The following is a 23,707-nucleotide window of genomic DNA, read 5'->3' on the forward strand; positions in this document are numbered from 1 at the left end:
GCATTCAGTCTTTCAGCATTAAGTATAATGTTAGTTGTGGATTTTCATAGGTGTTCTTTATCAGGCTGAGAAAGTCCTCTTGTATTCCTAATTTGTTGAGTATTGTTAATATGAAAAGATGTTTGATTGTCAGCTGCTTTTTCTGCGTCTATTGAGATGACCACGTGATTTTTGTCTATTAACATGATTATTTCATTAATCAAGTTTCCTGGGTTAAACCAACTTTGCCATGCTGATAAGTCCCACTTGGTCATGATGTACAATCCTTTTTGTAGGCTTTTAGTATTTTGTTGAGGATTTTTGTATCTATATTCATAAGAGGTATTGGTTTGTAGTTTATTTTATTACTTGTGATTCTCTTGTCTTTGTCTGATTTTGATATCTGGGTACCGCTGGCTTCAAAGAATAAGTTGGCAACTATTTCCTTCTGTATTTTTTTGAAGAGTTTGAGAACATTGGTGTTAATTCTTCTTTAAATATGTGGTAGAACTAATTAGGGAAGCCATCTGGACCTGGGCTTTTCTTTGTAGGAAGGTTTTGTTTACTAATTCAATCTCTTACATCTGGTTTATTCAGATGTTTCTATTCCTGAGTCAGTTTCAAGTAGTTTGTGTTTTTCTAGAAGATGGTCCATATCATTTAGGTTATCTAACTTGTTGGCTTACAGTATTTCATAATATTCCCTTAAAGTTCTTTTAAAGTTTTTCTTTGAGGTCAATTGTGATGTCTTCTCTTTCATTCCTGATTTTAGCAATTTAAATCTCTCTTTTTATCCTAGTCAGTCTAGCTAAAAGTTCATCAATTTTGTTGGTCTTTTCAAAGAAAAGACTTTTGGTTTCATTATTTTCAATATTGTTTGCTTTCTTCAGCTAGCTTTTGGTTGTTTGTCCCCCCACTTCTCCCCCCCCCTTTCTTTTTAACTGCAGTACTTTATTTTCCTCACAATGACATGTTGCTGGGGCCTAATGTTCTCACATGACAGTAGAAAATCAAAATTTGTTGTCATCTCTTAAAGAATTGAGAATTGCATAAAAAACCTTACATAAATGAAAAGGATGAATACATTTACAGGTGTGAATGCAAACTGTTTTCCAACTCAAGGCAAGTAATAACCCACAGTGTTCTGGCAGGAAAACATCAGCTAAAAAATGAAAATGGATCCTAATGCCCAGACCCTCCCACCCCCATTAGACCAGCAGGATAGAAGTGACTCTTGCTGGCCTCTAGAGAAACCCTGGAATAGGTAGCTCTTCCACATTAATATCCTGCACAGATCAAGAAATGCGTGGTCTTACAGATTATCGAGCCACTGGATTTCTCTTGCTTAAACATGTTTTCGCTTCAGCCACCAAGTGACTGAGTTGCATGTACGATGGGTTTAAATCAAAGATATGTACAGGGTATTAAACACGCACCAAGGGAAGAGTTAACTTGACTACAAGGTCAAAATCAGCAACCAAGTCTACAATCCAGTGCTGATATCAGATACAAGCTTCAAGGACAGATTTCTTTTCAAAGGCTTATTCCAGTTTCACGAGGCTAGCATGAGGTGCATACATTTGCCAGGGCAAACTTATACTTCTGATGAACTCACGCAGCAAGTGCTATGTATCTGCTCACCACCCATTTAGAAGCATTTGTGATGGACGATTGAGGGGCCCGACTTGTTGTACTCCTGCTTGCTGATCCACATCTGTTGGAAGGTGGACAGCAAGGCCAGGACGGAGTCCCTGATCCACACCGAGTGCTTGCACTCTGGCGGGGTGGTGAGCGTGATCTTCATTGTGCTGGGGTCCAGGGCTGTGATCTTTTTCTGCATTCTGTTGGCGATTCTGAGGTCCATGGGGGTCCCACCAGACAGCAGTGTTGGCATACAGGTCCTTCTTGATGTTAATGTCATACTTCATGGTGGAGTTGAACGTGGTCTCATGGATGCTGCTGGACTCCACACCAAGGAAGGAAGGCTGGAAGAGCGCCTCTGGACACTGAAAGTGCTTGTTGCTGATGGTGCTCACCTGCCTGTCAGGCAGCTCGTAGCTGTTCTCCAAGTAGGAGGAGGATGCAGTGGTGACCACCTCTAGCTCAAAGTCCAGGGCAGCATAGCAGAGCTTCTCCTTGATGTCACACATGATTTCCTGCTCAGCAGTGGTGGTGAAGCTGTAGCCACGCTCTGTGAGGATCTTCATGAGATAATCGGTCAGGTCCCGGCCAGCCAGGTCCAGATGCAGGATGGCGTGGGGGAGGGCGTACCCCTCATAGATGGGCACAGTGTGGGTGACCCCATCCCTAGAATCCATAACAATCCCGGGGGCAGCCAGAGGCGCAGGGACAGCACTGCTTTGATGGCCACGTGTATAGCTGGAGTGTTGAAGGTCTTGAGCATGAGCGGAGTCATCTTCTCACGGTTGGCCTTGGCATTCAGGGGGTACTCGGTCAGCAGCACAGGGTGCTCCTCAGGGGCCACACACGACTCATTATAGAAAGTGTGGTGTCAGATTTTCTCCATGTCAACCCAGTTGGTGATGGTGCCATGCTCGATGGGGTACTTGAGGGTCAGGATGCCACACTTGCTCTGGGCCTTGCCACCCATGTCTCTGTTTTTCTGCCCCTTGCTCACATGATGCTCTGGTGTCAGGGACGCCCGACAATGGATGGGAACACAGCCTGGGGAGCATCATCCCCAGCAAAGCCCACTTTGCACATGCCAGAGTCATTGTCAATGACGAGTGCAGTGCTTTCTTCTTCCATTGTGATCAGTGGAGGCGGCGGTCCTGGGGCAGAGGAACAGACAATAGAACAACAAGAAGACAAGGAGAGGGAGCCAGCTGCAACCAGGCAGGTTTTTTAAAGTTTCTTAAGGGGGAAGGTTAAATTATTGATTTGAGCTCCTTCCTCTTCATCTCCTCCTCCTCTTCTTCCTCTTCCACATTTCCTCCTTTTTTCTTACATACACTTTTTTTTTTTAAAGAATAGTTTTAGGTTCACAGCAAAATTGGTCAAAAGCATGGAGAGTTCCTATATACTCCTGTCACCACATGCACAGTCTCTCCCATTATCAATACCTGGCACCAGAGGGGACATTTGTTGCAATCAGTGAACTTACACTGACACATCATAATTATCCAAAGTCCATAGTTTTCATTAAGGTTCACTCTTGGTGCTGTGCATTCTATGGGTTTTGACAAATACGCATATAAAATGACATGTATCCACAATTATAGTGTCATACAAAAGAGTCACTGTGTTCTGTTCGTTTATCCTTCCCTCCGCCGGAGCCCCTGGCAACCACAGATCTTTTACTCTCTACATATTTTTGCCTTTTTTAGAATGTCACATTGTTGGAATCATATAGTATGTAGCCTTTTCAGATTGTCTTTTTTTCACCTACTGATATGCATTTAAGCTTTCCCCATGTGTTTTCTTATTTTTATGGCTCATTTTTTTTGTCCCTATGCTGAATAATATTCCATTATATGTATGTACCACTATATATCTGCTCACCTACTGAAGGACATCTTGGTTCCTTCCAAGTTTTTGCATGCCTGCTATAAACATTGGTGTGCAGGTTTTTGTGTAGACATAGGTTTTCAATTCATTTGGGTAAATATCAAGCAGCACAATTCCTGGATCATATGGCAAGTGTGTGTTTAGTTTTGTAGTGCACTGCAAAGTGGCTGTACCGTTTTGCATTTCCTACAACAATGTATGAGAGTTCCTGTTGCTCCACATGCTTGTCAGCATTTGGTGGTGTCAGTGTTCTGGATTTTGGCCATTCTAATGGGTGTGTGGTTGTATCCATTCTTCCTTTAAAATCTAGGCATCAATAACTATAAATTTGCCTCTAACTACTGATTGAGCTGCATCAAATAAGTTTTGGTATGTTGTGGTTTTTTGTTTTGTTTTGTTTTCATTAATCTCAAAGTATTTTCTAACTTTCCTTGTGATTTCTTCTTTGACCCATTGTTTTTTTAGGAGTATGTTGTGTTATTTCTGTGTGTTTGTGAATTTCCTAAATTTCCTTTTGTTATGGACTTCTAATTTCATTACATTATTTGTTTTATGGGGCAATCTTATTTTTGCATAGAGCTTTATTTGTTATCTGCTTGACCTCTCCACTTGGATACCTCAAAGGAACTTGAAATAAACATTCACAAAATCACACTCATGACATCCCTCCCCCCACCCACTCCTCTTCCAGTATTTCTGATCTTAGTGAAGGTGCCACTGTCCCATGAGTTTCTCTGGCCAGAGACCTACATTATCCTATATATCTCCATCTCACTTTCTCCATAAATCCAATCCGTTACTGAGTCTGGAAGCTTTTACTTTTTTTTTTAGATCTCTTGAATCCATTCACTTTTTTCCATTTTCATGGCCAACATTGTAGTCTGAGATATCACCATCTCTTGCAGAAATTACTTAATTTTCCTTAGTCCGAGCTTTCACCATCTTTACAGGAACTACTGACACTTTCCTCTGAACTGGTTTCCCAACCTCTACTTTTACTCTCCTCCAAACCATTTTTCACATTGCTGGCTGTTTCTACTTTGAAAACGTACTTATCTCATCAACTTTCTGCTTAAAATTCTATTGCATTAGGAAAAAACCCTTAAATTCCCACAGGACCCATGAAAGCTGGCATAGTCTGTCTCCTGCTGATCTCTGTAGCCTCGTCGCTCCTTTTCTCTCCATCCTCTGGTTTCATGGGACTGCTTTCAGTTCCATGACTGCCCATCTTCCCTCCTGCCACAGGGCCTTTGTACATGCTGTTCCCTCTGCCTGGGACTTTCTTCTCTCCTGTGTCACTTAGGTAAATCCTCAATATTCTTCAGATGTCCTTCAAGCTTTACTTTCTTAAGGAAATTTTCCACTGGAAACCCTTATCTGGGCTAATAATTATACATTTGTGTGGTTAACATCAGTCTCTTGCAAGCTCTAGAATAAAAGAATCCTGTCTGTGTTTGCTCACTATAGTAGCACTGGCCCCTGGTACAGTGCATGGCCAGAGAGGTGCCCAATGAATATTTGTTGACTACAAAGATCAACCACCCATCCGAGACATTGGTTCTATCTTGGATCTCTTGTCTATCCCTGTTTTAGAACAGAACCCAGGCCAGACTCACCGCAGGGTCTTCAGGCGGCAGTGAAGACATTTCAGGGCCTCACAAAGACTCTGTACTGCAGAGCAACTCAGGAAGTTTCCACTCAGGTCCAACTCCTTGAGGCTTCCACTGACTTTGAGAACGGAGAAGAAAATCTTCCACCAGGCATCTGTGAATGGGACCCAGCTGGACCTGAGGAAGGGAGAGAGGGACAGGAGAGATGTGAGCTGTGTGTGCAGGGCCTTAGGTGCACAGCCCAGCACGACACAGTGGGGCTCTGCCCCTGTGAGTGCCGGGCTGCAATGGGCAATGTTATCACCAGACATGACTAGCCTCTTTGACTGTCCCTCTGCTCCTGCCACCCTAGGCTAGGTGCCCTCCTCAGTGTGGCTCCTTATTGTACAGCTATACTATACTGAAGTGTTCATTTTGTGGATCCATTTCTGCCTCAGTCTGGGAGTTCCTTGAGGTCAGGGGCAGATATTGTCCATCATTTAATTGCAGAGACTGGCATAGGGCCTGGCACAGAGGAGGAACTCGGGGATGCAGAGAAACTTCCTCCCTTCAATGCAGACATGCCTGTTTTCCTTTGGCACATATATTCTGTAGTCCCAGTGTTCAGAGAGGAAAGGAGGAGATGGGAGGAGGGACCAGACTCTGGGAGAGGTGGTTTAAAGATGATGTTGTGATGGGAATGTTGTATATGACTATATGTACTGCTGTCCAGGTTGACTTGTATGGGACCCTATCCTTCCAAAGATGGCAAGACCATGAAGAGCGTCCCAAGGAGAGAGACAAGGCAAAAAGGGAATGTCCCAGGAGAGAATTTTGCAGCTTGGGGAAAGAGGATGATGAGCTTTTTCTGGGAGTGTTAGGGTTCACTGCCTTGTATAATTTCCACCAATTTAAATTCTCCATTTTCACAGACTGCTTTAGTGATTTCATCTACTGCTGGGCTCAGTGACTCAAACTCTCTTTCAAATTCCAGACTGGCATCTCTATTTTTTTGCCAGATAGCTCACCTCGACAGCTGAGTGGCACCTTGGCCTAATATGTCCCATTATGTCCCCCATTCCAGTCACCTTTCCTCCCAAGTCTGTAGAACCTGCAGAGGTGAGGAGCAGAGGCTGTGGAGCCAGCTGCCGGCATGTGAATTCCACTTCTCTGTGCTCACTCAGTCTCCTCAGCTGCAAGAAGGAGACAAGAGTTCCTACTGGAGAGGGTTTTGTAAGGATGTCAAGATATTACAGAGTATCCCCCAAATTTAAGCTTTAACAGCTCCAGACATATACATGCTGCAATGGTACCAAAAACTCATCATTTGAAAGTTTAATTATTTGATTTCTTTAAAACATGTATTTCATTTTGGGAAATTTGCATAATACATTTTTAAACTTTTCATTTTGGTCAATAATTGCCATCATTAATCTTTAATCAGAGGGACTGAAAGAAAAAAACATTTATTATTCAAAATGCACATTGCTTAATTATAAACCAGATACCTGGCCCTCCCCATCCTTACTATCTTGGTTTGGTCCTCCTGTCCTTTCCCACAGCCTTTGGCTAATCTTCATCATTTCTTCCTGGACTTTTTGTTTGTTTGCAGGAGCCTCCTTGCTATTCTCTCTGCCTTGCCTGCCTCGACACCTCTAAAGTCTCCCTCCCCTCAGCAGCTGCAGCCTCTGACTTTCCCATGGGACACTCTCCAGGCTCCATCTACCCCTGTCCCTTGCAAACACTCTTGCCTTGCCCCATTGCTCCCCACCTGGCCTCTGCCTCTGTGCCTGTACAGGACACTTCTGAAGGCCACTAGCATTTGCCACACCTGTACCCAGGTCCTTTAAGGACCAGTTCACCTTTATAACCATGAACAACTAGAAATAACCTAAGTACCTCAAAATGGAGGGATGGTCAAATCAGTTGTGGCACCTTCCCTGTGGAATATCATATGGTCATTCAAAATGATGTTGTATCAGGCTACTTCAACACATGAGAAGAGAGTCTTAATATAAAAATAAAGAAACAAAGCTGACTATAAAATAAAATATACAGTATAGCTCAGTTTTGCTCTAGAAATGTTCATAGAAAAAAGGCTAGAGGATATACCCCAATTCCTAATGATGGTCACTTCTGAGTAATGAAATTCTGGTTGATATTTTCACCTCTTTGCTAATTTACTATCCTTATTTTTCTACAAAGTACATGAGTTTCTTGTGAGAAAAAAACTTAAAAAATCTGAAAATAAAAAACCCAAATCCAGTGTTTCTTCCTCTGAGATTCTGTCCTTTTCTGGTCCACTCGTGTGATCACTCCCTTCTTTGGGCCACCATCCCACCTTGTCCATGCCTCTTTTATCATAGGCTTTGCACTGTATTCTAGTTGTTGGATGGATATCTGTTTTCTCCTCCCGATTTTCAGTTTGTTGAGGGCAGGGATGTGATTTATTAATCTGTGATCTGTAGGGCCCAGCATAAAATCAGTGTTTAGCAAATATTTATGGACTGAATCATCTGAAGAGGAGATAGACACCTAAAAGTATTAAATGATCAGTACTGCCACTGAGGTGGGGCAACCTGGATGGGGAAGTTGATGGTGTTGCTGGGGTTGGAGGGTGGTTAGAGAAAGCTACTCTGTCATATTCAGATGGTGAGTTTTAGGCAGAGTGTCTGAGGTAATAGTGCATCATTGACACAAACAAGGAAGTCAGTTTTGCAGGAAAAAATAGAGACTCCTTTCCAGACACATATATTTTGAGGTGATGGAGTAGATCTCTGGGTCAATGTCATAGTCCACAGCCATCAAGGTGGTGCCTGAAGCAGCTGAGTGAGCTGCTGCTTGGAGGAAAACATGTTAAGAGAGAGAAACAGAGGCAGGTGGGTTGTGTGGAGGGGAGCTGACATCAGCATCATGGTGGAAGGGCATCCAGGAGAGAAAATGGCTGTCATGACAGAGGCAGGAAGAGAAGCAGCAGAACAAGGCCAGGCCATAACAATATGCCCAGAAGCGGGCAGGGCAGGTCACACGGTCAGACGCTGCTGCAGAGGATCTAGGAGGACAGAGAATGGTGGTCAGACTTGGCAGTTAGAAGTCACTGGTGACCTCAGTCTTTAACCCCTGGGACCAGGCTTAGTGAGAATGCTTCCAGTGTCCAAGATGGTGGAATGACAGAGAAGCTGGAGAGAGGAAAGGGGGGAAGTACTCACAGAACGACATCAGAGGGCATCTGTGCTTGTCTGTATTGTCCACCATCATTCAGGTGAAGACTCTTCGCGCAGTAGCATTTAAAGAAGAAAGTGAACATCAGGAGCTCCATATCATTTTGGATGTACACCCTCGTTCCTTGGAAAGGGGTCAACATGTGTGTCAGGAACTTCTCATCCTGAATCTCATACAAACAGTGGAGCAACTGCCAAGAATATGGTGGCAGGGAGGAATTTCTGCGCCGGAGCTCTTGTCTAGCATAATGTAGCAGTTGCCTATGCCTCTCCTGAGATAGCTTGCATTTGAAGATGTTCTCCATTTCTCTCACCCCATGCTCACTCAGAAGGCCAAATAGGAAACATGTGGTTGGTATCCCAAATGGAGAATTTGTCTGATACATGTCTGTCAACTTTCTCAAACCTCTGGTTCTTTCCTCCTCCAATGCACAGGACAGTGCTGCAAAGAACTCCTGGAAACACAGGTGAATGAAGCTGTAGATCAGAGAAGTGGGGTGCCTTTGAAGAACACCCATCTTTAAGAGAGTGTAGGTGATGGCCTCATCTAACCCATGTTTCCTGAGGTCCCCTTGTCTGAACAGGGTCTTTCCTTGCCAAGTACCCTCAGCAGCCAGAGAGCAGAGGTCCCTCAGCTTAGTCCCGAGAGACTGAGCTTGGAGGACATGGAAAAAGTAATGCAGACAGAGGGCTGTGGTGGTGTGGGATGTCAGTGATAGTTGTTGCCTCTGTTCCATTTGCTGCTTCAGGCAAGTGCAGACCAGCCAGGACACCAAGGGCATGAGACACATGGTCAAGAGTGCCTGGTTTGATTCAACAAAGCTAAAGGCTCTAATCGCTTGGCTGTCATGTGTGAAATACTTGAAGAAATATTCCTTCCTGGCAGACTCGGAGAAACCCAGGACTTCCACCCAGCGTGGATGCTTTAAAGAAGGAATGAGCTTACACAGATCTGTGATCCGAGCTGTGATCAGCAGGGATGCCTCGGGAAGTAAAGTTTTCTTCAGCAAACTGCCCAGTAGTGTGGGCACCTGGTGAGGCTGGTTCCAGTGCAGACAGTGTTGAGAATTCTGCCCCTTCAAGTGCCACATCGATTTATCTAAATTATCAAGGATGAAGAGCAGCTGCTTCGGCTGAGACAGGATCTGTCCAGTGGGATCTGTGGGGCCAGCCCAGTCTTTTGTGATGAGCTGTCTGAGACTCATTGCCTTGAACTGGGCCAGCTCTCTGCAGTTGAAGTAGAAAACATGCTGGAAGCAGTCCCTGTACAGCCGGCCTTCTTCCCATTCTCTCTTCACCTGCCTGGCCAGTGTTGACTTCCCGATTCCAGCAACCCCATGCAGTATGACTGTACGAGACTCTTTCTGCGTACTCAGGCCTGGGCCAAATAAGTCTCCCATCCCAATCAAATGTCCTTGCTCCTCTACCACCATCTCACGTTTTCCTTCCCAGAACAGGAACTTATAGTCTCTGGGTTGAGATCTGTGTACAAGTAACAGCTGGATGAATTTTTGTTGGAAATTCTCATTCTTCCATGACTGTATGGGGCAGGGCTTCTCTTTCCTTTGGTTCTGGTATTCTTCTGGGATTTCTAAGTAAGGGAGGGAGAGATGGAACATAAAGGTATAGGATACGTTTGTTCATTTGTCCCTTCCTTCCTTCATTGAACAAGTTTTTAAGGCACCCACTCCAAGCTACCCACTGTTCTGGCTTCTGATACTTGTATGTTTTTGCCACATCAGTGAAAGGAACATGGGCTCTGGGTGAGAAGTTCCCAGCTCAAGTCTTGACCTGAGCAAATCATATGTCCTGTGTGATTTCTACCACTTTCTGTTCTCATTAAACTCATGACCGAGCCTCAGCTTTATCATCCATAAAATGGGGATTATGATATCTCCTTATACATGGTCATGGTACAGTGAAGGAGATAATGGATGATGTAGCAGATTCAATTGGTTCCTGACAGCACCCCCTCTGTACCCACCATTGAAGCACATGCCAAGGGTATCCTCTTGTAAGCACCTGTGGTTGTCTATCTGAGCGGTCTCTCTTAGTCCATGAGCAGGACAGGCCAGAAATGCTGGGTGAGTTAATGCTCCAGGAAGAGTCTTCTACCAATGACAGATGGCAGTTCCTTGGCCCCCAGGAGAGAAAACTCTGAGGTGTGTTCTACACTGTCTCCTAGAGATTTTCAGTGCATTGAATCTCAGTTGCTCACAGGGGTAAACTACTCCATAACACAGGTTACTTTGGTTTCCCTCTTCCCTGTCTCACTTCTCTTTCTACTGGTGCTTCCAGGGAACCACTTTTCAAATAAGCCACCTGCACTCCAACCCTGTCTTAAGGTCTGCTCTTAGGGTCTGGGGAAATCACCTAGACAGTCAGGAAAGTGCTTTTTGAACTGAGGAGCTGAGCACATGTCAGGGATTGTCCCCCAGGGAGGGACCTCAAGCTCATATCTGAGTCAGATTCTAAGTGGAATAACTGTTACAACCCTTCTTCCTCTTGACATATTTTGAATGCCTCTCACTTCTCATCTTAGGTGAGATGATGTAAGTGATTCATCTGGGATCCTGAAGCCCAGTTCATCTTGGGAAACCTGCTGGATGTCCAGAGTATACAAGGCCAATTTTCACCTTTAGCTTGATGAGACTAAGATATCAGGGGTCCACCCCTACTTCTGAAATTATGACCTGTAGATCCATTTTAATTGTTTCTTGTGAGAACCTTTCTGGCAATGTGAAAATCTTCTAAGACTGCCAGGAGGGCCACTCTGGGTCACCCCACTCAAGGTCTCGTGTTTGCCTGAGATGCCAAGAGAGGGCTTAGGTCTTCTTGGTGCTATGTTCTCCCTTATATCCTGGTTTCAAAGGATCTGTCAGCATGCCACGTATCTAACTCCTCTTGATTTAGTAAAAGTTTCAAAATCCTCCCCCTATCACCAATACCTCTAACAGGTTACATTTTTAATATTACACTTTGGACCAGGGGTTGGCAAACTCTGGTCAAAACCAGCTGTCCACCTGTTGTACAACCTGTGACCTAAGAATGATTATTGCATTATTAAATGGTTGAAAAAATCAAAATAATATTCCATGACATGTGAAAATCATATAAAATTCAAGATTTAGCATCCATAAATAGTTTCATTGTAATACAGCCACGGCTATTTGTTTATGTATTATATATGGCTGCTTTCAGGTTATCATGAAGAGTTGATTATTTACAATAGAGACAATATGGCTCACAAAGCTTAAAATATTTACTTTCATGTCCTTTACACATTAATTTTACCTATCTGCACTCTTCATATGTCAAAATTCATACCATGTAGTTTTTGCACTCACTACAAAACTTTTGTTGGGATATTATTTTGTTCAAGATTACCACTTGAAGAATACCCTTAGAATTTAATAAGATCATGGAATAGGAGATACCAGTTTCCCCCTCCTACAAAAAACATTAGGTAGCTATGCACGAATAAAAATAGCCTGGGGAGGGTTCAAGAGTCCAATTAAGAACTTAAGCCAACACAGTGGAGCAAAAATGAAGAATAATTGGACAGAAAGTATTGCTTGGAAGATTGGCTTGAAATAGCTAGGAACAAAGAAAACGTGCAGTGGCTACCAGTATCAGCATTATAGTGGTGGGTGCTATTGTGGTACCTGATAGCATGATCTGTAGAGGGATCCAGCAGTCTTTGCTGTTGAGTGCCTCAATGACCTACACAGCTGCCATACCTCAGCTTTCATTGAAGAGGACCCTGTAGTGTTCATCAGTTTGGACCCAGTGGTCTGCTTTTCAGTGGACACTGGCAGCTTTTGCCACCTAGGAAACTAACGGTCTTCTCCCCAGTGGACTTTATAGGGAGAGAGACACTACTGCACTCCCTAAAAAAGGAGCTGCTATTGTACTGCCCTGGGACCAGCCTCCTTCCGCCTAATTCTACATGCACGCCCTGGACTCCAGAGTCCTGGATGCTTTGTGTGTGCCTGTGCTTTATACTCTGGCTCTGAAGCCACTCTATGTGCACCTGCGTGAGACACCTATTATCACCCTGAGGGTGTGTGCAAGGAGGACCCAGTGCCAAGAGGGATCCTCTTGGTTCCTCCGCTGTGGGAGAAAAAGCGATGAAGAGTTCTGCAGCAGTCTTAGCCATTGAGGATCACTGAAATCTTTGCTGACACTGACCCCAGCTGATGGAGCTGCACAAGGATGACACTGGAACCTTCCTCAAACCAGAGCTGTCATACCCCACCTAGGTGGCATGATCACACCCATCCACAGGTAAATGTCTTTCCCACCAAAATGAGTTTGTAAAGCCTGGAAGAGGCAAGTACTTCATCAAATGTATAGACATCAACATAAGGTTACATGTAACATGAAAAATCAAGGACATGATACCACCAAACGAACACAATAATTTTCCAGTAATTGACATCAAAGAAATGGAGATCTGCTGCAAATTACTGGGCAAATAATTAAAAAAAAAATTTTTTTTCAGGAAGCTCATCTACAAGAGAACACAGATAGACAACTCAATGAAATAAGGAAAACAATACATGAAGAAATTAAGTTCAATAGAGAGATAGAAATCACAAAATAGAACCAAACAGTAATTCTGAAGCTGAAGAATACAATGAATGAAATGAAAATTGTAATAGAAAGCATCAACAATGGACTTGATCAAGTAGAAGAAAGAATCAGTGATCTCAAAGACAGGCCATTTGAAATTATCCAGTCAGACGAGAAAAAAGTAAAAAGATATTCTAAAAGGAGTGAAGAAAGCCTGTGCAAATTACAGGACACCATCAAGTAAAATAATATTCACATTATGGGAGTCCCAGAAGGAGAAGAGAGATATAAAGGGTCGGAAAAGTCATTTAAAGAAATCAAAGCTTAAAACTTTCTAAACCTGGAGATAGATATGGACATTTAGGTAGATGAAGCTCACAGGTCCTGACACAGTTTCAACCCCCAAAATACTTCACTTATACACATTGTAATAAAACTGTCAAAGATCAAAGACAAAGAATTTTGAAAAAAGCAAGAAAAATATGACTCATCACATACCAGGGAACATCCCCCCCCCCACCCCCCCATAAGACTAGAAGCAGATTTCTCTGCAAAAACTTCACAGGCCAGGAGAGAGTGGGATGATGTATTCAAAGTGCTGGGAAAAAAAAAGTCAACCAAGAATACTTTACTTAGCAAAGCTTCAGAAATGAAGGAGATAAAGGCTTTCCCAGATAAAAGCTGAGGGACTTCATCATCACTAGACTTACAAGGATTGCTAAAGTGAGTTCTTCAAGCTGAAATAGAAGGATGCTAATTAGTAACTGGAAACCATGTGAAAGTATAAATCACACTGGTGAAGGTAAGTATATAGTCGAATTCAGAATATCATATACTGTAATAGTGGTATGTAAATAACTTTAGTAGAAAGGTTAAAAGACAAAAGTATTAAAAATAATTATAGTTACAATAAAGTGCTAATGAATATACAATATAAACGATGGAAATTTGACATCAAAAACATAAATATGGGTGATGGAGTGAAAGAGTAGAGTTTTTGTATGTGATTGAAATTAAGTTGATATCGGCTTACAGTAGACAGTTTAACTTTGAGATGTTTTATGTAAGATTCATGATTGGCACAAAGCAAAACCTATAGTAGTAGATACACAAAAGACAAAGAGAAAGAATCAAAGCATACCACTATAGAAAATCATCAAATCACACAGACAGACAGCAAGAGAGAAAGAAAGGAACTATAAAATAACTAGACAAATAATTAACAAGTCCTTATCTATCAATAATTACTTTAAATGTAAATGGATTAAATTCTTCAATCACAAGACTAGAGCAACTGAATGGATAAAAACCCAGACAACAAAAAAACCCAAAAACCAAGACCTGATTATATGTTCCTACAAGAGACTCACTTCAGTTTTAAGGACACATATACTCTAAAGGAAAGGGATGGAGAAAATATTTAATGCAAATGAAAACAAAAAGAGAGCAGGAGTAGCTATAATTATATCAGACAATGGAGCTTGAGCTGGTGACCAGGGCTTGGGAGCAGGAGGAGTGAAAGTTGGCACAAAAGGAAAGGAAAGAGAAAAGGAGCACAGGGAAGCCGGGGCTGGCAACCTTCACAAAGCAGCAGCAGGGTGGAGGTAGAAATCACTGCACCAGGAATGGGTGATTCTAAGTTCCAGTCCTGGTTCTGTTTCCAAGTGCTGTGTGAGCATGGACTTTGAAGAGGAAAAGGAGTAGCTGAGATTTACAACCTGGGCGACTCAGTATGGTGGAGGCCCAAATAAGAGAAGTCAGGAGAGGGAACTGACTTGGGCTGAGGATTAAGCTTACCTTCCTCTTGGGTTTCATCTGGAGAACAAAGTCCTCTCCCCTTGGAACATTCTGGACCACCCTGACTTCAAGGACCTTCTGAGTCTACCGAGATTACAATCTGGACAAGGACCATGTCACACATGGCATCTTGTTGGGTAACGCTCACTGCCTGGCCTGCATAGGTCTCAGTTTACCCATCTGTCAATTCAGAGTGGTTGTAATCTCATCACTGAAATGTTCCTGCAAGATTATTCCTAGGCCTACTGACCCCACAACCGAATCCTGGCTCCTCATTCTTTTTTCTGTAGTTTCCCTCTGCCCAGGTCCCCATGCAGCTACAGGCTCACATGGGTGAGACCCAACTGGCTGGTTTGCAGTTACACCTGGGGCCCTTGGGCCAACATAGTAAGCCTCACTTTCCACCTATGTCCAGATGTGTGAGGCAGGGTTTCTAATTCTTTCTCTCTAAGTCCTGGAGGAGCCTCAGGAACTCAGGGTCACAGAATTTCAGCACCATGGTGGAGGTGAACCCCATGGGGGCCTACTGCTTGCGTGCAATTGGGGAGTAGAGGAATGGAGGATATTGGGCTGTGAGAAGCAGATGAGGAGGTTGGGGGCTTGCCAGAGGGGAGGGGCAGGAACCAGGGGACTTAAACAGGGGTTCTTCAACCAAGAAGAAACAAGAAACCAAGAGACCCTGTCTTCGCTAAGATAGGTCAGGAGAAACCAGTGAACCCATTGCAGCCCTCCCCAACCTCTCCAGATGCTCATCAGAGAAGGATGCCCTGACACTACTGGGCAAAATGTCCTAATGTGGGGACCAGGAAATGTGCATCTCTGTCCTGGTTCTGTCTCTACCTTCCCATATAAGTCATGACTCCTCTCTGAGCCTCAGCTCTCCCACGTGGGGCTAAGAGCCTCTGCCACCCATGGCTGCTGATACTAATAACATCAGCAGTGGCAGCAATAATAGCACAGAGCTCCTATTTATTGAGCACCCACTAGGAATTAGATTCTGTGCTAAATGTCTAACATGGGTGATCTCTTTAACCCTCATATAGTCCAGGAGGCAGGATATTACTCTCCCATTTACAGATGGAAAGACAGAGCAGTGAAGCGACTTGCCCAATGTGGTAGTGCCAGGACTGGGACCTGCTTCTCTCCGACTCCCATCTATGCTTATAGCACAAGGTCAGGCAAGTGCCTGCTTGGGAGCTGGGCCTGAAACCCATACCCTTCCTGCTGGTGCCTTCTGATTGTCAGTCTCCAGTCTCTGGCCCTCTAGGCACTTCCTCCTAGGCAATGTGAGGACCACATGGGGTGCTGAGAATGCACTTAGCTGGAAATGAGGTCCAGCAAGGTCACCGCTCCCCCAGCAAGCCTCTTAACTCCAGCCTAGTATGGGCTTGGATCTTGGAGTCACTGCCCAGAGAAAGGTCTATGGAGCGGGGGGGGGGGGGGGTTCCGTATGTGTACCGGGCAGCGGGAGATGGACAGCAGGCAGAGGGAGATTTGTCTACTCACTTGACTCAGAGACCATCAGGCTCCTGGTCTGAGCATGTGGCTCACTCATGTTCATCTGCTCCTCCCAGATGTGGAGTGCCAAGTCCCGGTCCTGCAGCTCTCCGTATCGAGCCATCATGCGTGAGGACACCTCCATGCCACTTGCCTTCTCTGGTTGAGCTGAGGTCCCACCGGGAGAAGGCTCACAGAGTTCCTTGTCAGGCAGCTGCAGCTGGAGCCCCTTCAGCTCCTCCTCGTCCATTACCTCCGACTTCAGGTACATCTCTGTTCCACTGACTATGTCTGCTCCACTGGCCATCTCTGCCCCAGATCGGGGGTTCTTGGGGATGTTCACTGGGGAAGGGGTAAGTGGTGGGTGGTTAGGGGTATCAGGAAGGCAGAGACTATCAGTCTTCCTCTGCCCAATGCAAGAGTCCCACTAGGGTCATTTCTCTTTGCTTGGTAAACTCCTATTCAGGATTCAGAACTCACTTTTGTAAAACCCAGGGCATCTGCCAGTACATGGTGTTGGGAGAAGGGAGGGAAGGGGATTGGTAGGAAAAGGCATAGGAAGCAGGAGCCCAGAGGAGGCTGGGAGACACTGGAAGAGGTCAGGTTACTGGGTTGCTGGGTTGGAGCCAGGGGTCAGTCAGGAGTGTGAAGGGGCAGGAATGAGAGGATGGGAAGATAGAATGTTCAGAAAACTCACTGTTCTGAGCTCCTTAGTCTTTCCTCTCCTGGGACTTGGACGCCTGCAACCAAGCTTTGAGCTGCGATCCTGACAGGAGATCGAGTGGTGGGAGAGGTGGAGAAAATGGTGGGCTTTCAGAACCCAGGGATGAGCTTAGAGCTGCCCCTTCCCAGGTCTCTTGATACCCTGGGACACAAACAGGAAGAAGAGTCTCACCTAGCCAGAGCGGGAACAAAGATCACCCAGAGGAAATCACATGGGTGTGTGGCCAGAGGAGGGAGTGGCCAGGACGTTTATAAAAAATGGCCTGTAAGTGCACTGGAGGACATTCCACAGCCACACTTGCCAGGAGTAGAAAGTGCTGCCCTAAGAGGTGTGATGATCAGAGAGATCTGAAACTTCCATAAAGGGTCCTGAGACCAAGTATGGTGGGAGGTATGGCCTGAAGGAGGGGTGTGAGTGTTTTACTTCCTCCTCACCCCAATTAATTCTGGCACCAATTCTCTGGACAATAGCTGGGTGTCCTACAACTCAACTGTGACACTAACTACTCAGAGGCAGGCCAGGACCCTTGGGTTTAAGGGCTCAGTCCCACAAGACTGCTCCCCACCTCAGATCCCAGGTTGCCCATCTTTCTGTTCAAGTTGGTAACAAATTCAGAGCTCCCCACGCCCCACCTCTCAGATTTGGTAATTTGCTAGAATGACTCACAGGACTCAGGAAAACACTGCTTACTGGTTGATTAGAAAGGATAGACCTCAGGAACAGCCCGATGCAAGAGGTGCATACTGCAAGTTTTGGAGGATTTTATGGAGATTTCATTACATAGGCAGGGTGGATTTGTTCTTCCTGGACATAGTGCTTCAGTCTTTCTGGTGACCAGCCTCCATTCAGAAGTTATCTAGAGGCCCCCAGCCCCAGTCTTCTCACCAGCACACAAAACACTCTCTTGTCACTCCAGAGATCCCAAGGGTTTTAGGAGCTGTGTGCCAGGAACTTGAGACAAAGACCAAAGATTTATATTTTTATATTTTTGTGACTTCACAAGAGGTCTCCTAGAATTCTGGGTAACTTTGGAGACTGTGAAGGCCTGGAGGTCAAGGCCAAGGAGAGAGGGGCTGATCAAGCAGAACAGTAGCAGAGAAATGTACTCCTCCAGTGTCTGTCTTTACCCATGTCCCCAGCCAAGCAAAACCCTTGGGGGCCCAGTCACCTGTCCCTGTTTTTCTTGACCTATGGATGCGATCATGTTCGCTTTAGTGCCCCTAAGCTATCAGCACGGAGTATGGAAATCCTTGACTTATCCTTTAATTTTGGGCACATCAAGAGGGCCAGCAGAATGCGGTGTGGAGGCCCAGAGAAGCAAGAGGACTTGCTCAGATGATACAGCAGGTCAGCAGCTAAGCTGGCACCAGGAGCCAGATCTCTGGATACCCGGGCCAAGGAGTTTTCCTCTTCTAACACATTCCGTTTAATTCTAGGCCAGCAAGGTTTGGAGGAATGGATATGGGACTTGGAGTCAGAAGGTTCAGCTCTGCCTTTAGCAGTTTTGTCATCTTGGACAAGTCGCTTAGCTTGCTGGGCCTCAGTGTCTATGTCTGTAAAATAGGGGCAATAATGCCTACCTCCTAGGGTATGAAACCAAATAATGCACATGAATGCAGTAAGCACAGCTGCTGGAGCGCTTAATAGGTGCTTAATACAGGTTGACCTATCCTTTTTCTTATTTTGTCTCCTAAAACCCTACTCATTTTTCAAGGTCCAACCCAAATGTCACCTCTTTCATGAAGCCTTTCCTGCTTTCCATTCCATGGTTCATTAAGCATATCTCAGATACCTGGCAGTTCAGGTATCTGTACCTGGAGGCTGAATAGTGCAATGGAGAGCATAGGGGTTTTGGATCTGATAGGATTGTGTTCTGAGGCTGTCTTTGCCACCAGCTGACTGTGACCTTGAGCCCTTGGACGAACCAATGTATCTTGTCTGTAAAGTAAGGAAATACAGCCAAGCCTCAAATTACTATGACGGGTAAATGAATAAATAGGATAATAGGATGATGCTTAGCACAGGATCTGGAACGTAGCAGAGGGTCGAGAAACAGCAGTTACCATCTTAACATCGTGGGTTCCTTGAAGGCAGGTAACTGAGTCTTATCTTTTTGTATCCAGAAAAGTAGCTCAGTGCTTTGCATGGCGTTGATGTTCAGATAATATATGTAATGAAGAAGTAATTTAAAATATTACTTTTATTTAATTTTAATTTCCAAGTAACACATGAATTCAATTTCGTCATGAAAACTGTCAGCAGTACAGACATGGCTTCATGGAGTTTACCACTGTTCTTAGTACGTTCTATGTCCTTCCAGACACACACACCACATCTATATAAGACATGTAACTTTGTTGTAACACACCATATGTTTTATTATAAAGCATGCTTTTTTTTTTATTATGTAATACTGGATGCATACAAAAGAACCCTGCAGTGAATGTCTTTGCATGTGCCTTTTGGGATAATGCTGATGTCTTTTGGGATAGAGACCGAGAAGCAGAATTCAGAGGTTATGCACCTTTTACATTTTAGTAAAAACCATCTGATATTGGGAAAAAAATAAATGGAATAAGCATTGCTAAGAACATCACTTAAAATCGTCAGGAGGATATTAAAGAAGTAGTACCTACACACACCTTGTGCCTCAGTTGTCAGAGGGGCTAAACCTGTTGTTCAACTCAGCTCAAGGTCATAATTATCCTGGAGCCATAAACATCCCGGAACAACCACCGCCACATGGACACATATGGACTTTACTTCCTTCCTTGTCATGTTCACCTCCTTTGTTTGCATATTGGAGCTAACCAATTCCTATTAACTTAGCGAGCAATCTTTCATTTGCATGAAAGAAGTACACTCATTGTAGTTTTTGCCTTTATTTAAACCCTGACTTTTTTTGTTCTTTCTAGAGCACATTTTGGGTTGCTATCTGAATCTGCGTCTCTCTTGGATTCAAATCCTTTATGACTCCAAATAAACTTTTAATTGTATTACAGCTTCAATTCTTTATGGTTAACAAAACAAACCGCTCGTCTCGTAACCATATTCACCTTTGGGACTAAGGGAGCACCACTCCCTCACGTTCTTGGCTACACGGAGGTAGCAGGCAGCACCATTTACCTGTGGCAATCTCCCACATGGGGGAAGGAGCCTTTCTCTGTTGTTTGAACCTGAATTTCCCCGATCACAAGGGAGTAAGACCTGATAATGGGATTTGGTTGTGGATGGTGCACTAGATGCCCCAGAGCCCCAGGCTTTGCTCTCAGACCTCTCCTCTTCTCTAGCTGCACTCACGCCCCCAGTGGCCTCATTCAGGCTCAAGACCATAATTGTGCCCATGGATTCTTGACCAGCCCAGATCATACCTCTGAATCCCAGAGCCTTTATCTAGCAACCGCTCAACCTTTGCACTTGGGCGTATCACAATCCTCTCCAACTGAACACCCCTAATTGGAGCTACTGATTTCACCCAGTCCTGCCTCCCCTCCAGCCCTCCCTGCCCACAGGCTCTTCATGTCAGTGAGTGACAGCTTGGGCCCAAAGCATTGGAGTTCTCTTTGACTCCTCTCTTTTTCTCAAACCTCACCCCGATCTGTCATCAAGTCCCGCCAATGCTATCTTTTAAATGGGTCCAGAATCTGATTCTCACTGTACCCACGGATACCTCCGTGATGCAGCCCGCGATTGTCTCCTACCCAGATCACTGCAACTGCCTCCTAACGGTTACCCCTGACTCTGACATTGCCCTCGAGTGTCTACTCTTAGTCCAACAGCCAGAATTACCCTTTTATAACCAACCAGGTCAGGTCACTTCTCTGCTCAAAACCTTCCAATACTTCCCATTTCATTCTGAGTAAAAGCCAAAGTCCTCCCAATGGTTCACGAGGCCCTTGATATTTTTCTGTTCTCCTTCCTCCCTGTGCTCCAGCCCCTCACATCCCCTTTCTGTTACTTGAATTTACCAAGAATACTCTCACCCCAGGGCCTTTGCACTGGCTTTTCCATCCTCTTGGAATGATTGTCTCCAGATAGCCAGAAGGCTTGTTACCTTGCCTCCAATAAAGCAGCCCTGCATCTCAACACTTCCTTAGGCCCCTTACCCTGTTTTATTTTTCTGCCCAGCACCTTTCACCCCCTTGTTTATTTGTTTACTTTCTGTCACCATCACCTGCCAATAGAATATTAGCTCCCTGAAGACAGAGTCTTCTTATTTTGTTTACTGTTGTACTCCCTGTGCCTAAAACAGTGCCCTGGCTCACAATATCAGCTAAGAAAAGTTGCGTACATTGAATGCCTTTTGATCTATTTCCTTTTTATCCATCTGGCCACGAGATGGCAGTGAAGTACTTTCTGTGCCTTTAAACAGCTTCATAAGTTTGGTCAACAGAGGACCTTCAGAGAGCTGAGTTTTTGAAGTTGTCTGTTTCTGGTGCTTTGGGTCTATGCTCTCTTCCTGATACTTCAGGGCCTTTTAGGAGCACATTAAAATCCCACTTTAATTCAAATAATGCTAATTTTTATTACAAATTAATGCATGTAAGTAATCGATATGTTCCATACCCCTCCAGAATAAATTGATACTTTCTTTTTATATTCAAATCATTACAACTTGAATCCAAACCTGGGTAACTTCTAGAAATTGGCCTCCTTAAAATTTCCCTCCTTCCAACTGTGTGTCAGAGTGTCCCGGTGTTGCCTCATGGGCATTTTCAGCCAGCCCTCAGCTCCCTCCCTGACCTCCTCCTCTTACTACCTTGCTGTTGCCTCCATGGTCTTAGATACCATCTCTGTTCTCCTCAGATGCTGGGCCTAGTGTCTTCTCTGATTCAACAAATCTGGGGAACTGCTTTTTTTCTGTGCCCTCTTGAAATTTGGAACAGTTTTCCCCAATTCCTCACAGCATAGCTGAGACCATGATAGGAAGATATGACTTGGAGAACGACTCTGAAGGATCAGGGATAAAGGAAAGTAGAAACAGCAAATTGTCACTCACAGGGACTTCTGCCAACATTGTTCTCAAGCCTGCAGGTCAGGGCCATCCCAGGTCAGGTGTCCCTGTAACTTCAGCTGGTCTCCATCTGAAACAGACAGATCATTTCCCAGCTCCAAGATTCTCCAGCCACCTCCAAACCTTGGAGGATGGGTCAGTCTGGCTTCAGACTCCCAGAAAGAGAATAAGCTCCTCACCACATACACTCCTAACACAGGGCCTAGTATTAACCTCCTTCCAGATAATTGATGCAAAAACATCTATTCCTTTTTGGTGTGTGGTTGGTCCTATGGGCTCAACAAGGCAATCCCAGTGGTTTGACAATTCACTTCCCCAAAGTCTGTGTATCTCAGGTTTAGATAAAACTGTGCACTGACCACTAATAATTGAAATCTTTTTCTTAAAGATTTTAATTAAAATATAGTTAACATACAATATTATATTACTTTCAGGTATACACCACAGTTATTGAATATTTATATATCTAAAGAAGTGATCACCATGATAAGTCCAGCAACCGTCTGACACTGTACCACGTTAGCACAGTATTATTGACTATATCCCCTATGCTGTATATTATATCTTCATGCCTTATTTTATACCTGGAAATTTGAATCTCTTATTTCCCTTCACCTTCTCCCCACCCCTTTTAAAAATTTTCTGCTATGACCAAGATTGAAGTTCTCCATAGGATATAATAGTCACTCAATAGTGCTATGTTTTCCTGAGAAGATATAAGATTTATCAATGAATGGTGATATGGGAAAGTAAATAAATATCTCCCAAGTTAAAAAAATAAAAATTTTCCATTGCAGTTGACATTAAATGTTATTTTATATACATTTCAAGTGTACAGGATAGTGGTTAGACATTTATGTAATTTAAGAAGTAATCCCACTTACTAGTCTAGTACCCATAGGCTCTATATGTAGTTATTACCATATTATTGACAATATTCCCTATGCTTTACTTTACATCCCCATGACTACTGTGTAACAACCAATTTATACTTCTTAATCCGTTCCTCTTTTTCATTCAACCTCCAACATACACCCATCTGGCAACCATCAAAATGTTCTCTGTATCTATGAGTTTTTGTCTTTTGCTTATTCATTTTGTTCTTTAGATTCCACAGATAAATGAAATCACATTGCAACTGTCTTGCTCTGTCTGACATACTCCACTGAGCACAATACCCTCCAGGTCCATCCATGCTGCCACAGAGGGCAAGAACCCATTCCCTTCCATGGTCGAGTAATATTCCATTGCATATATGTACCACCTGCTCTTTATCCATTCATCCATCAATGGACACCCAAGCTGCCTCCACATCTTGACCATTGTAAACAATGCTGAAATGAACATAGAAATGCACACATCCCCTCAAAGTAGCGTTTGAGTTTCCTCAGATAAATATCCAGACGTGGGATTACTGGGTCTTTCTTTGTCCCTTGTTATAGGCTTTGTTTTAAAATATATTTTGTCTGAAATAAGTATTGCTACCTCAGTTTTTTTTCCATTTTCATGAAATACCTTTTCCCCATCCCTTTATTTTCAGTCTGTGTGTGCCTTTTGATCTGAAGTGAGTCTCTTGTAGGCAGAATATGTAAGGGTCTTGTTTTCTTATCCATTCAGCCACTCTATCTTTTGATCGGAGCATTTAATCCATTTACACTTAAAGTAATTGTTGATAGATATGTAATTATTTGCCATTTTATTATTCATATTTTTAATCTTTTTTTTTTTTTTTTTTTTTTTTTGGTCTCAAATAAGTCCCTATAACATTCCTTGTAATGCTGGT

The 23,707-nt window shown here is 43.9% G+C and overlaps 1 protein-coding gene and 1 pseudogene across 4 annotated transcripts in view; both read right to left on the reverse strand.

Moving 5' to 3' along the window:
* Window positions 1-17,074, reverse strand: part of NLRP1 (NLR family pyrin domain containing 1) — a 41,122-nt gene extending 24,048 nt beyond the window's left edge. For all 4 annotated transcript variants that reach the window (XM_088801983.1, XM_019718116.3, XM_088801982.1 and 1 more), the window contains exons 1-4: window positions 16,884-17,074; window positions 16,196-16,528; window positions 8,306-9,908; window positions 5,124-5,294 (exon numbers count right to left, since the gene is read on the reverse strand). In XM_088801983.1, coding sequence (XP_088658109.1) covers window positions 5,124-5,294; window positions 8,306-9,908; window positions 16,196-16,528; window position 16,884 — 2,108 coding nt within the window. In that variant the 5' untranslated portion in view covers window positions 16,885-17,074. The remainder of the gene's footprint in view (window positions 1-5,123; window positions 5,295-8,305; window positions 9,909-16,195; window positions 16,529-16,883) is intronic.
* LOC148756477 (actin, cytoplasmic 2 pseudogene) lies at window positions 1,628-5,117 on the reverse strand (annotated as a pseudogene).
* Window positions 17,075-23,707: the final 6,633 nt, after the last annotated feature.

Source organism: Rhinolophus sinicus, chromosome 12, assembly GCF_057876585.1.
Source record: "Rhinolophus sinicus isolate RSI-liver-muscle chromosome 12, RSI-T2T, whole genome shotgun sequence".
Classification (NCBI taxonomy): domain Eukaryota; kingdom Metazoa; phylum Chordata; class Mammalia; order Chiroptera; family Rhinolophidae; genus Rhinolophus; species Rhinolophus sinicus.